At 38.4% G+C, this 14,448-nt stretch overlaps 1 protein-coding gene across 1 annotated transcript; it reads right to left on the bottom strand.

The window, feature by feature from the left end:
• Nucleotides 1-1,164: 1,164 nt before the first annotated feature.
• LOC104244800 (uncharacterized) lies at nt 1,165-5,389 on the bottom strand. The gene is made up of 3 exons (XM_009800295.2): nt 5,113-5,389; nt 3,382-4,850; nt 1,165-1,938 (listed from the first exon to the last, which is right to left on the bottom strand). Exons 2-3 carry the CDS (start codon nt 4,816-4,818, stop codon nt 1,597-1,599), a joined length of 1,779 nt encoding a protein of 592 aa, XP_009798597.1. The 5' UTR covers nt 4,819-4,850; nt 5,113-5,389; the 3' UTR covers nt 1,165-1,596.
• Nucleotides 5,390-14,448: the final 9,059 nt, after the last annotated feature.

The raw sequence follows: 14,448 nt of genomic DNA on the forward strand, positions 1-14,448 counted from the left end.
CATTCTGACAGCAAGGCAGCCATTCATACCGCCCATAATCCCGTCTTCCACGAACGCACAAAACATGTAGAGCTTGGCTGTCATTTTGTGCGTCAACAGTTCCTTTCCAGTTTAATTACCCTTTCTTTTATTCCGTCTAAAGACGAATTGGAGGTTCTCTTCACAAAACCACTTTCTGGGGTTTCTCACTCCAAGATTTTGAGCAAGTTAGGGGTCACAAAGTTACCCTCCAACTTGAGGAGGGATGTTGGGAAGAAGAAACCAGGTCCTAATTCTAACAGTCATGGAGATTCACTTAAAGAAGATGGGTGAAGAAGAAGAAGGGTGAATTGGTCGTGCATGTTAAGTCATTAGATAATGTGGGGCAAAATTAATGGGTTAAGGAACATCAATTAGTGGGCATGGGAGACATAAATTAATGGCGGTTAGTAAGAAGATTATAATATTAGGAAACAAAAGTTAGTGTGTTAGTATGGGGGAATAAATATATATGTAAGTGTATAGTATAAACATGTACAAGAGCAAGAAATGAAAACACAGAAGTTTTTCCTCAACCAAGTTTGTCTTTCAATTTCTTACAAAGTATTAATAAATGAATGACTTAAGCAGAGAACAATTTCGAGTATATAAACTATGTACACTAAATAATGACAATATAAATACATAGCGACATAAGCAATGAATCATGTGAAATTAAGAGGCAACAAATGGCTCATCAACTTAACCAAAAGAAGCCAACAAACCAAAAGAGAAACTTTACTAATTAACATAAAAAAAAACTGCATGACCCAAACAGAAATCAGTCCTACACTCTCTTCCAATAGTTGTAAAAATTAGTATTATTTTACAGAAAATAGCACTATAGGAAATGAATTTTGCCAACCATGATATTCCTATTTCAGAAATATAAAAGGGGTATTATCACTTTTATCCTGCATCGGAAACTATTTACATTCGGTAGCCAAAAAGTATATAAATTTGTATATTTTTTTGTATATAACATACATAATGTATATATACAAAAAACATACATTTTTTCTGCTATTGCTTTGAGAGCAGATTCTGGTTCAGGAAAGGGTCAACGCAAGGATCTATGCAGAATTTACCATAGCTGTATTAACAGAGTTGTCTCATCAACACAAGTATTACTATGTCAAAGTCAAGTGGCAGAATAAATCATCTATATATATACCGGGAAATCAAACCGGTTGCTGCATGTTAATTACAAATATTTGAAAAAATCTTGATTTTGAGCTTTTATACCCCCCACAATACAACAACAACATCATCAACAACAAAAAACCCAGTATAACCCCACAGTTGGGGTCTGCGCTTCCGCGGAGGTAGTTGTGCGCAGACCTTACCCCTACCTTATACCCCACAATGATTTACTAAATTGCAAAGATATTATAAACATAGCCCCCCAATAAGATCAGTCAATCAGGAAAGTATCCATCTCCTTTGGTAGTCCATGATCTGCATTAAGAAAAAAATTCCTCTTAAGGTCAGTCAATCAGGAAAGTATCCATCTCCTTTGGTAGTCCATGATCTGCATTAAGAAAAAAATTCCTCTTAGCTAGCCGACTTCTTCTTCGACTACTGTTTCCTGCTCTTCCCTTTCTTTGCCTTCTCCTTTTCCTGCATTTTCTTTTTCTTAGCTTCTGCAGTGATCCATGTGTAATCTTGAGGGATCGCAAATGGATCTTGGACGTCGTTTGTGATACTATTCGAGCTGCTTGTAGAAGAACTAGGCCGTTGATATGGGGCTTTTATCCACTGAAACCAAGATGAACTTGACGGCTGCACCTTGGGTGGACTCTCCTTGCCTGAAGGAGTAGGACTTGAAGGAGGAGTTGAGAACTCGTCCAGCGGCTGTAATTCTTCAAACTTAGTGAAAGTAACCAAAACTCTAATTGTTGGAACCACCGGAATTGCCACCTGAAATAACAAGGCTTCTCAGCAGAGGACTACTTGATATAAAGGTATTAAAAACAAAAGATAAGGGATCCCTTTGTGCGCTATATGAGTGTTCCCATATCCAACTATATTTTAGAATAATTTATACTGAGAAATCACCAATTCATGACGAACGATTTCAAAAGGAAACGGATGAAAGTGTGGAGTAAGAGGGGAAGCAAAGGGAATAAAATTGACATCACATGTATTTCAGAGATTAAGAATTCCTGAAGAAAGTCTTCGACGATTTCACTCGATATTCTTCAAGTGCTTCAAAGATGAAGAATTCCTGAAGCAAGTATTTTCCAATATAACGCTACACCGATCAAAACATAGTTGATTACACTAGCAAATACCACTGCATCTTATACAGCAGTGATCCTCCAAAAGAATGGGGCAAAAGAGCTAAAGAATTTCAAATCCATTAGTTTGATTGGGAGTGTTCACAATATAATTGCCAAAGTATAAACAGAAAGGATGAAAACAGTGGTCATCAAGTTAGTTACAAACAATCAATTAGCTTTTACTAAAGGGACACAAATGACAGACGCTGTACCGATTATTAATGAGTTCTTGACTCAAGGAAGAGACAAGAAAACAGCTGCTATATTGGTAAAGTTGGAAATGGAAAGAGCATATGATCATGGGAACTGAGTTTCCTTATCGACATACTAAAAGAATTCACAATGATTAGATTCCAGTGCTAATAAATGTCAAACCAGCAGGATTTTCCAATCTCAAAGAGGCAACAACAACAACAACAACAACAAACACAGTAGTTTCCCACAAGTGGGGTCTGGGGAGGGTAAGATGTACGCAGCCTTACCCCTACCCCTGGAAGGGCAGAGAGGCTGTTTCCGAAAGAGGGTTAAAAGCAATTCTTCTCCCTCTTTCTGTTCATTCTTGTCACGTTCACAGTAAAAGGTTGGACAAAGCAGTAAAAAAACAATTGAATTAACGGCTTCGCAGTAGGGAGAAGAGGGTGGGGGAATGAACCTCTAACACCTTCTATATGCAGCTGATAATACACTCATTATGTGTGATGAGGAAGAACTGATGCTATATTTGAGAACTATTTTCTTGATATTCGAAGTTGTATCTGGTCTCAAAATCAAGTTGACAACCTTTTCCGATGACAAAAGAATTCAAAATTTACCTTCAGCCCATAGATAAATACTATTATAACCACCAGAAAATTCTCTATCAGTAGCTGGCCCAACCCTAGTTGACCCACAGATGTGAAACTGAATAAGCATAAAAGAGAAGACAAATATTCTAGTGTTAAGCTTTGGGGTTTTTTCTTTTTTTCTTTTTTTAGGGTAGGCAAGAAAGGAGTAAGTATGTCATAAACATAACCAATCAAATGTAATGAGTATCCAATTAAGAGAAGGAGTTAAACTTCAAGAGCCAATATGCAACACATACCTTAACGGGGAAGGTTCCTTTCGGAAATTTTGTTGTAAGCATTTCTCTCAATCGCCGGATAGCCTTAACTTTATTTGCTAAAATGTCAAGCAAGGGAAGGAGTTCTTCAGTTCTCAATGGAAAATCAGGAGAAAGCCAGAGAATAGGCCTCAATCCTTTCTTATACTCTTTTTCTCGGTTTCCATCTTTGCGAAGATCTCCACTTTCAGCATTACTAGATGAAGAAGCTTCGGCATCTCTTCCTCGTTTATACTCATCCCTCTTCCTGCTAACATCAACAGAATACTTCTCACCATTACTACAACCATTTATCTCCTCAATAGGAATGTCTCTGTCTATTTGTTCATGACAACTGTGCCCGTGTGCAATAACGCCATCTCCGTTCTCATTGAGAGCAACATCAAGTTGTCTTCTTTCTTCCTCTGTCAGAATATCATCAAGATCTTTACTTTCCGCCTCATTTCCATTGCATGAATTAATCATTTCATCATCTGTCATAGCACCTGGCACCCTCCTTGATCTAACGCTTACGACCACATTTTGCATATCATATACTGTAGCGTTCCATGGACCGACCATCTCCATCTTCTCGTGGCGCCTCCATGTCGTTTGTGGTGACAAAACAGCTTGAGTCACATCAATCCCGGGCCTGAATATGCTCGTTTGAGACATTGCAGCGACTTCTTGTTGCACTTCAGCCTCTGTTGCTGGAGTGCCAGCACCATCTAAAGCATTCATAATTTCCTTTTCTTTATGCGAAACCACACAAAGCGAACCGGGATTAACTTTACCATCCTCAGAACCATCACCAAGGAAGAGAATACTCTGATCAGATCGCTGAATACGAAAACCATCAAATCCAGCCAAAGTCATATCCGCCCTTAAATTTGCACCCCTTTTCCAAATTTTATATGTATCGGAAGGCGCAATCCTAGAAATGAAAGGGATAACAGTGCTCTCAAAATTGAAAGTAATCTCCATATAAAAATCCCTCATTCTCCTCATTGTTCCAATCAACCGAGGTAACCGTCTACACCATTTCGCCCAAGCCAAAGGCTGGTAATTCTTAACTATAATCTTCGCAACATCTTCTTCTCTATTACATATAGCTTCCTGTAGGGCACTCCAGCCTTGCTCATTTTGCAAGCTCCAATCTGCACCGGCAAGCATAAGCATCTCGGTTGCAGTCTCGTCCCCTAGTTTGACAGCTAAATGAAGAGGCGTATCGCGATTGGGGACATCTCGTCGATCAATTACAGCCGAAATGGCATCAGCCTTAGCTTCCTCAGCTAAGGATACTGATTCAGTATGAATTTCAGCTGTATCACAAAGCCTAGGGAGGCCTAAAATTATCTTCCTAAGAGAGGCATAATCTTTCAAGATTGTAGCTTTATGCATAGGGCTATGTGCATACTTTGAAACATCAAAACTTGTCATTCCCCTCAACAGTAATATACAATTACCAAATCCTATAATTGCCACAACACAAAAACACCCCCAAAAGATTCAATCTTTGCATGAAATTACAACCACTTCTAATTCAAGAACACAAAATAACAGCTCATACTACTAAATAAAGAAATTAAGAAGCTACACAGAGTCTTTCACAAAAATTATTCAGACCCCAATTGAAATTACACTCAACTAATACAAGAAACAAAAAATTACAACAAATAAAGGTTCAGAATCTTTCTTGTGGGACGCAAGAGCAGAAATCAAGAAAATTCTTACCTTAGTGTTCTTCCTCCCTTCTGTAAATTGAGAAAACAAAAGAACAAAACAAGAACCTTATGATCAAAAGGGAAAAAAAATACAATTCTAATATTGAAATTGGAGGAATTTAGGGGAATCTGGTAAAGAACAGGGAAAACTGAAAAGGGTGTCAAGGAATCAAAGAAAAGAATACACAAAGAGAAGCATAGTATAGTACAACTCAACCCCACTGCTCAAGCAAGGGGCAAAACTGTCTTGTGGAAAAAAAAGGAATTAAGCATATTCCTCGCAATAAAAACAAAGAAAGAGCACAAGTAATAATACCTTGGGCACCATTTGCATTGGGTTACATTTGAACTATTTTTAGCTCTAATTAGCTCTAAACTTGGCAGTTTCATAGTTTTGATTTTTTAATTAAAAATAATTTAAGTGTTCATCAAATGATAAAAAAGAATTTCCTTTTTAATTATTTTTCTAAGGGAGGAATTTATTGACTCTACTTACCAGGACCTTTTGGCAAATAAGAGTCACAAATATGGAGAAGATATATTCAAGTGATATAGCGTAGGAAATTTTACCTTCTAGCAAAGGTATGCATTCTATTTATTAAAAATTAAAATTATTTTAAAATATTATTTTTTATAGCTACCTTTTTATTTTATAGCAAAATAAGTATTTATGGTATATATTACCATTGAGGCGTGAAATATATTATTTATGTTTTTTCCCTCTTGTTCTTTCAATTAACACACGATTCTCTCTCAAAATCCCAACAAAATTTTTCTTCTTTCTCTCTCTCTCTCTCTCTCTCTCTCTCTCTCTCTCTCTCTCTCTGTGATGACCCAAAAGGTCATCACTTATTTTAAGAACAAATTCCGTGTTTCGAGGCCTTAAAACCTCTTTCTGTCTCACTTCGATTTGCGTGCGCAGTCCGGGTGCGTAGTCGGAAAGCCATTATGTGAAAATCTGTGAGAAATGATGAATTTTGACTTTAAAATGAATTTAAGTTGACTTCGGTCAACATTTTGGGTAAACAGACCGGGACTCGTTATTTGACGGTCCCGGAGGGTCCGTAAGAAAATATGGGACTTGGGCGTATGTCCGAAATCAAATTCCGAGGTCCCAAGCCCGAGAAATGAATTTTTAAAGAAAATTATTTTTTGGAATATTTATGAGTTTTTGAAAGTGAAATGTGTTTAAACCTTGAAAGTATCGGACCCGTATTTTGGTTCCGGAGCCCGGCACAGGTTTTATATGTGATTTAAGATGAGTCTGTGAAATGTGGTAAGAAACAGACTTGAAATGACGTGAATCGGACCGTATTTGAGAAAAAATGGAAAATTTGAAGTTCTTAAGAAATTTCATGATTTTGATGCTAAATTCATAGTTGTTGATGTTATTTTGGTGATTTAAATGCACGAGCAAGTTCGTATGATGTTTTTAGATTGGTGTGCATGTTTGGTTTGGAACCCCGAGGGCTCGGGTGAGTTTTGGATAGGTCACGGGGTGGATTTTAGACTTGAAACATTGCAGGCCTGCAGGCTTCGCATTTGCGAAGCCTGGCTCGCAAATGCGAGGGCTGAGTCGCAAATGCGAAACAGCCCAGGCCAGCCCTTCCTCGCAAATGCGAGATTTCCCTTCGCAAATGCGATGCTCCCCATTTGGGCCTGTTATCGCAAATGCGACTGTATTTTCGCAATTCCGACTTCGCAAATGCGAAAGTTTCCCTGCAAATGTGAGCTTAGCAGAGCTTGGGTTCGCAGCAATTGCGATACCTGCAACCTGTAAGTTCATAACTTAGACGTTTTTTCAACCATTTTTCACATCTTCTCAAAACATAAACTCTCTAGGGCGATTTTTCAAAGGCAACTTCTCTTCCTAATCGATTGTAAGTGATTTCTAACTAGTTTTCTTCAAATTTTAACATCTTTTCACACGATTTCAACTCAAAATCAATTATTTTCATGGGGAAAAATTGGGTGTTTTGGGTAGAACCTAGATTTTTCAAAAATAATTGGGGATTTAGACCTCGATTTAAGGTCCGATTTCAAAACAAATTATATATTTGGGTTCGTGGGGAATGGGTAATCGGGTTTTGGTTCGAACCTCGGGTTTTGACCATGTGGGTCCGGGGGCGATTTTCGACTTTTTGGGTAAAATTTTGGAAAACTTATTTCCATGCATTAGAATTGATTCATTTGGCGTTTATTGATGTAATTAAGTAACTTGTGGCTAGATACGAGCGAGTTGGTGGTGGAATCAAGAGGTAAAGCGATAGTTGAGGCTTGAATTGTGTTCGTGGCATTGAGGTAAGTGTTTGGTCTAACCTTAGCTTGAGGGATTAGGAATCGAGACCTATTTGCTATGTGGTATTTGTTGAGTACGACGTATAGGCATGGTGACGAGTATCTATACGTTGGTGTCAAGCATGCCCGTGAGTCTTATATTGTGATTATTATGACTTCGTTGTATTATTCATGCTTTGATGATGATTTCTATTGTTGGGCAAAGTTTGTTACATTTGAACATTGAAGAGCGTTGGCTCAAGTTGTATAATGAAATGTGAAAGTATAAGTGGTAATTGACCCTTTTAGAGCATTGGCTCAAGTGTGAAGTGAGTTGTGAAGTAAAAGTGAGGAAGAGAAGAGAATCATTATGTTGCCTCCCTTGCTGGGATATTGTTGCTTTTAATTCTATCTCCCTTGCCGGGATGTTGATGTTCTTTTGATGTTGCCCCTTGCCGGGACTTGACTGTTGAACTATTGTTCCCTTGCCGGGATTCTTATTGTAATTTCATTTATTTCCTTGCCCTTATTTCTTGTGATTGTTGTTTGGGTGAGGAAGAGTGATAAAGCACAAAGGGTGATGCTGTGTATGATTTTGTAAGAAAGAGTGTAAAGCACGAAGGGTGATGTCGTGCCGCACGATGTATAATTTCGTGCCGATTATATTAATTCTTGGTGAGGATGAGAGTAAAAGTACGAAGGGTGATGCCGTGCAGTTTATATTGATTCTTATGGTGAGGACGAGAGTAAAAGCACGAAGGGTGATGCCGTGCACTTGTCCTTGATTTTCCTGATTCTTGCTGATAATAGAGTTATGTTGTCCTTTACGTTTACTTACGGATTTTCTATTGTTACTTGATTTTATTTGATGTTATAGATTCCCTTACCCTATTTGATTTGTGATTGATGCTTGGGTGAGGAAGAGTGTTAAAGCACGAAGGGTGATGCCGTGTATTGTTTTGGTGAGAGAGTGTTAAAGCACGAAGGGTGATGCCGTGCACTTGTCTTTGATTTCCTGATTTTATGGATAACTAAGTTACGATTTCTCTACATTTAATTGCTGGTTTCCTGTTGTTACTTGTTGTACCCCGCAACATGATTCTGTTGGCCCAAGTTTAGGTGAAGTTTTGATGAATGACAAATGAACTCAGTCATGGACCAAGTTCATCATGTGATGCATAGTATTTATCAACCTAGACATGTGAGATACACGTGAAGGAGATGAGTCTCAGTAATCAAGCAGCAATATCTCCTGAACTGATCGAAAAGGTTGCATATTGGATGAGGAGAGAAAGTCTCCTTATGGGAAGAGGACACAATCACACAATCCGGATAAATGATATGGTTGGAGTTTGTATTGAACAAGGACTCAACTTCGATGGAAGATGAGCCTCAATCAAACTCTAATTACTAACTCATTAAATAACAGTGATTGTTCTCTTTTACAGATGTTGCACATACGTAGAAGTTAAACGTGAATAAGGAGCAAAATAGCAACGCTTTTTGCAAGCAGTTCTTGTCTAATTCAAGTGTGCAAACGTGAAGCTACTTGAACGAGATAGGAGAACTAGTTCCGTTGTGTTTATTCTTATTCTAGTTCAATTGTAGCAGGTGATTTAAAGTTGTACCTTTTCAGCTTTCATAGAAGCATTTGTAATAGGTCCTTTGAGTGTTCAAGTTATAGGCTAACTTGAAGGTGTCGCAACAGTTGAGGCTGTGTACTACACAGGGATTAGAGTTAATCCTTAGGTTTACAAAGAGTTTTGTAAATGCTGTTTTGGCTCAGTAATTTTAGTAGATGTTTGGAAAATCCTACTGAGTAGTAGGTCGTGGTTTTTCACCTTTTGAGCCAGGTGTTTTCCACGTAAAAATCTCTGTGTTCTTTATTTTCTGTACTTTTAATTTTGCAACAGTAGCAGTTAGAACACCTAGAAGAACCAGGTTCTTCTAGATCGAAAAATTGGGTACCACACAAATTACCCCCCTCTTGTGTGGTATTGACGTTTAGAACATCAATTGGTATCAGAGCAGGTTATCCTTGAAGAGGCTAACACCTTAGGAAAAGATAAACATGAGTGCACCACCTAGGAACTGGGAAGGGCAATCCACTGCATGGCCTCCACTGTTCAATGGACAGTACTACTCTTGGTGGAAGAACAGGATGAAGGATCACATCATAGGAGAAAACTATGAACTCTAGGACATAGTCACTGATGGTCCTTTGGCAACTACAATATGAGGAAGGAGTGGTTGTGCCAAAGACAAGGGCTGACTGCACTGCTGAAGACCTAAAAAAAGTGGGAGAAAAATGCTAAGGCCAAGAAATGACTTGTGTGTGGACTAGGTCCAGATGAGTACAGTAGGATCCAAAGCTGTACTACTGCCAAGGAGATATGGGATACTTTGCAAGTGGCTCATGAAGGAACACCTCAAGTGAAAAGATCCAGAGGAACACTGATGTATTCTCAATATGAGAATTTTACTATGAAGGAAGGAGAAACTATCCAAGGGATGTATACTAGGTTCACTATACTGACAAATGAACTTAAGTCCCTTGGAAGGATTATTCTTGAAGAAGACAAGGTTGAGAAAATCCTGACAAGGGTTCTGCCAGTCTCATGGGAAAGCAAAGTCATGGCCATTCAGGAATCCAAGAATATTGCTATTGTCAGACTAGATGAACTGATTGGAAATCTTACTACTTATGAACTGAGAAGGAAAACCATGAAGATGGATACACCCAAGAAGGAGAGAAGCTAGCTCTCAGAATTGATGAAGGTTCAGATCTGGAAGATGATGAGATGGCTATGATCACTAGAGAATTCAAAAAGTACCTGATGAGAGGAAATGGTTCTTCAAGAGGTACAACCTTCAACAAGTCAAGAGCTCCTGAGAAACAGACCAATGAGGGTTGCTACAAGTGTGGTAAGACTGATCACATGATCAAGAACTGCCCTCAATGGGAAATTGAGTGGAAGAAAGAAAGGGCTGAACAAAGGAACAGGAAGAAGGAACAGGTTCAACCAAAAATGAAAAAAGGTTCAACCAAGGCTATGGTTGCTGCTTGGGGAGAAACTTCAGATGAAGATTTGGAAGATGAAGTAGAAGAAGAGCAAGCACTGCTGGCCATTGGAGAATCAGATGATGAACAAGAGGTAAGTATCCTTCATCTTAAAAATAAGATTAAATTTTTGTCTAAAGAAAAGTTGGCTGAGCTACTACTAGACTTCATTGATGAGTCTGAGATAATTAACAATGAGAAAGAAGTTTTGTCTAGGGAATGTGTGATCCTAAAAGCAAAATGCAAAAGTCTAGAGTCTATTGCTGATGAGAGTGATAACACAAATGCTGAGTTGAAGAACCAGGTTCTTGAACTTGATAACAGTGTCCTAGAACTTAGGTCTAAAAATTTAAAACTGAAACTAAGAACAGGAAAGAAGAAAGTTGATCACACATATCTCACTCTAGAAGAAAACTTGGGAAAAATGAAAGATGAATTGTATAAGAAAGATGAACTCATCGAAGTCCTGAAGGAAGATCTAGGAAAGGTGAAACATGAACTAGACAGAACTTGCAAGTGGAACAAGGCTTCTGATGCACTCTCTTGGCTACAAGAGCATCACAGTAGCAACAAAAGAGGACTCAAGCTCCAAAATGGGACTCTAGAAGCAAGTACCTCACTCTTCCTGAAAATAAAATCTGCACACACTATGACAAGGCCGACCATTACAAAAATGAATGTAATGCAAAAGAAATGGCCAGTCAAAAGAACAAAGTCTTTGTTCAAGAGAAAAACAAGCTGCCTGGGTGGTCAAGAAGGAATTTGATTCATCATTTTGCCTATAGAAAGGGACCCAAACTAGTTTGGGTTCCTAAGACTAACCCCTGATTTCTTTTTGCAGGTCCAAGTGAAAGGGAGGAGCCAAATATGGTATATGGATAGTGGCTGCTCAAAACATATGACAGAGAACAAGGACCAATTCCTTTCACTTGAGGACTTAAAAGGAGGTAATGTCTCATTTGGTAATGGAAATAAAGGCGAGATCATTGGGGTTGTAAAGGTAGGCAAAATAGATTCTCATTCCATAGAGAATGTCTACCTAATAGATGGCTTGAATATAGCCGAATAAGTGTGTCACAATTGTGTGACAGAGGTAATTTTGTAGCTTTTACCTCTACCAAATGCTTTGTGATTAACCTTACCACTGACAAGATTGTTTTGCAAGGAAAAAGAGTTAACAATATTTACATTGTAGATTTATCTACTCTCTCAGAAAATGAAATCACTTGCTTAAGTGTGTTGGTCAATGATACCCTCTTGTGGCACAAAAGACTTGGTCATGCAAGTCTAAATCAGCTAAACAAATTAGTCTCTAAAAACTTGGTGATAGGGTTACCTAATATCAAGTTCAAGGAAGACAAAGTTTGTGAGGCATGTGCAAGGGGGAAGCAGGTAAGATCATCCTTCAAAAGCAAGAAAATGGAAAGTACAACCAAGTCGTTGGAACTGGTCCATATGGATCTATGTGGTCCAATGAGAACCATGAGCAGAGGTGGAAAGAAATATGTAATGGTGCTTGTCGATAATTATTCTAGATTTACCTGGGTTCTATTTCTAACCTCCAAAGATGAAGCATTCGACATGTTTATTGCATTTGTTAGAAAAACTCATAAACAATTAGGAAATCAACTTGCATCCATTAGGTCTGATCATGGAACTGAATTTAAAAATTCTAAGTTTGCTGAATTCTGTGATGAAAATGGTATAGATCATAATTTCTCTGCCCCTAGGACCCCTCAACAAAATGGAGTAGTTGAAAGGAAGAATAGAACTCTGGAGGACATGGCTAGAACCATGCTGCTTTCTAGTAAATTTCCCCACAGCTTCTAGGCAGAGGTCGTAAACACTGCATGTTAATAATCAATAGATGCATGACCAGACCTCTGGTAGAGAAGACTCCCTATGAGTTACTTAAAGGGAGAAAATCAAATATATATCATCTTAGGGCATTTGATTGCAAGTGCTATGTGCACAATAATGGAAAAGACTCCCTAGGTAAGTTTGATCCCAGAAGTGATGAGGGAGTATTCTTAGGATATTCTTCACATAGCAAAACATATAAAGTTTTTAATAAAAGAACTCTGTGTGTAGAAGAAAGTGTACATGTAGTATTTGATGAAACTAACATTCTTTCTGAGAGACAGAAACATGAAGATGAAGCCATTGGATTGGTAAAGGAATTGACTGAATCCCCAGCACAAGTCAAAGTGGCATCAAAAGAAAGAACAAGTGATGGAACATGTCCTTCAAATCAGGGCAACCTGACAGGGGGAACTAATCAAGGAGAAATTGAATCAAACCCCCTAGAGGAACTTGTTCATGAACCTGTTCCTCAGCAACAGAACATGAGAGAGACATCTAGTAGAAACCAGTTGGTTGTGAAACCTCACAAGTATCAATGTTCTCATCCCATTGAGAACATTATTATTGATCTAACATCTGGAGTCAAAACTAGATCACAGCTAAAGAATCTATGTACTTTTGATGCTTTCCTATCTCTTATTGAACCTAAAAATGTTGTTGAGGCTTTGCAGGATACAGATTGGGTGAATGCAATGCAAGATGAACTCAACCAATTTGAAAGAAGTTAAGTTTGGCATCTAGTTCCGAGACCCAAGGACAGATCAGTCATTGGTACAAAATGGGTCTTCAGAAACGAACTTGATGAAGATGGAACAGTTACAAGAAACAAAGCAAGACTGGTAGTACAAGGATACAACCAAGAGGAGGGCATAGACTATGATGAGACATTTTCTCCAGTTGCAAGACTAGAGGCAATCAGACTCCTCATAGCCTTTGTAGCACACATGGAATTCACTCTTCATCATATGGATGTCAAAAGTGCCTTCCTGAATGGCTACCTAAAGGAAGAAGTGTTTGTGAAACAACCTCCAGGGTTTGAGAGCAAGGAATGTCCTGAGCATGTATACAAGTTAGACAAGGCTCTTTATGGGCTCAAGCAGGCCCCAAGAGCTTGGTATGATCGACTATCCAAATTCCTACTAGAGCATGGTTACTAAAGAGGTAAAATTGATCGTACCTTATTTTTAAGGAAAAAAGGTAAATATCTCCTTGTTGTGCAAATATATGTGGATGACATCATATTTGGGGCCACTGATAGGCTGAGTAAGGACTTTGCAAAACTAATAGGCAGTGAGTTTGAAATGAGCATTATGGGTGAGCTTAACTTCTTTTTAGGCTTGCAGATCAAACAAAGTCCAAATGGAACCATGATCCATCAGCAGAAGTATACAAAAGAACTAATCAAAAAGTTTAAAATGGAGGAATCTAAAGAAATAGACACACCCATTGCAACTGCCACCAAATGAGATATTGATGAACCTGGTTCATCAGTCAATCAAAAGTTGTATAGGGGTATAATTGTTTCACTCTTGTATCTTACTGCAACAGACCTGACATCGTTTTCAGTGTAGGGCTTTATGCTTGTTTTCAGGCAAATCCAAAAGAGTCTCACTTGACTGCGGTAAAGAGGATACTGAGATATCTGAAAGGAACCACTGATCTATGTCTCTGGTATCCTAAAGGTAGTAATTTTGATCTAGTTGGACATGCTAATGCTGATTATGCAGGTTTCTTAGTGGATAGGAAAAGCACCTCAAGTATGTCACATTTCCTTTGTTCATGTCTTGTGTCATGGGCTACCAAAAAGCAAAATTCTGTGGCCTTATCTACTGCTGAAGTTGAGTATGTTGCTGCTGCTTCCTGTTGTGCTCAATTGCTATGGATCAAACAACAGCTAGTAAATTTTGGAATTGAAGTGGGATGTATTCCAATATTCTGTGATAACACTAGTGCTATAAGTACGACAAAGAACCATGTTCATCATAAGAGGACTAAGCACAAAGATGTAAGACACCACTTCTTAATAGATAACTATGAGGAATGATTGATTTCAATAGAATTCTGTGCTACTGATAAACAAATAGCTGGCATCTTCACTAAAGCACTGAGTAGAGAAAACTTTGAGAGGAACATGTTGGAGTTAGG

Source organism: Nicotiana sylvestris, chromosome 5 (genome assembly GCF_000393655.2).
Source record: "Nicotiana sylvestris chromosome 5, ASM39365v2, whole genome shotgun sequence".
NCBI lineage: Eukaryota > Viridiplantae > Streptophyta > Magnoliopsida > Solanales > Solanaceae > Nicotiana > Nicotiana sylvestris.

What these genes read in the sequence shown, in the direction of transcription:
- LOC104244800 (XM_009800295.2), bottom strand. Translation starts at nt 4,818, where the DNA reads ATGACAAGTTTTGATGTTTCAAAGTATGCACATAGCCCTATGCATAAA. An exon ending in AAGGAACCTTCCCCGTTAAG is followed by an intron (nt 1,939 to 3,381) that starts GTATGTGTTGCA and finishes TTGTTATTTCAG; the next exon opens with GTGGCAATTCCGGTGGTTCC.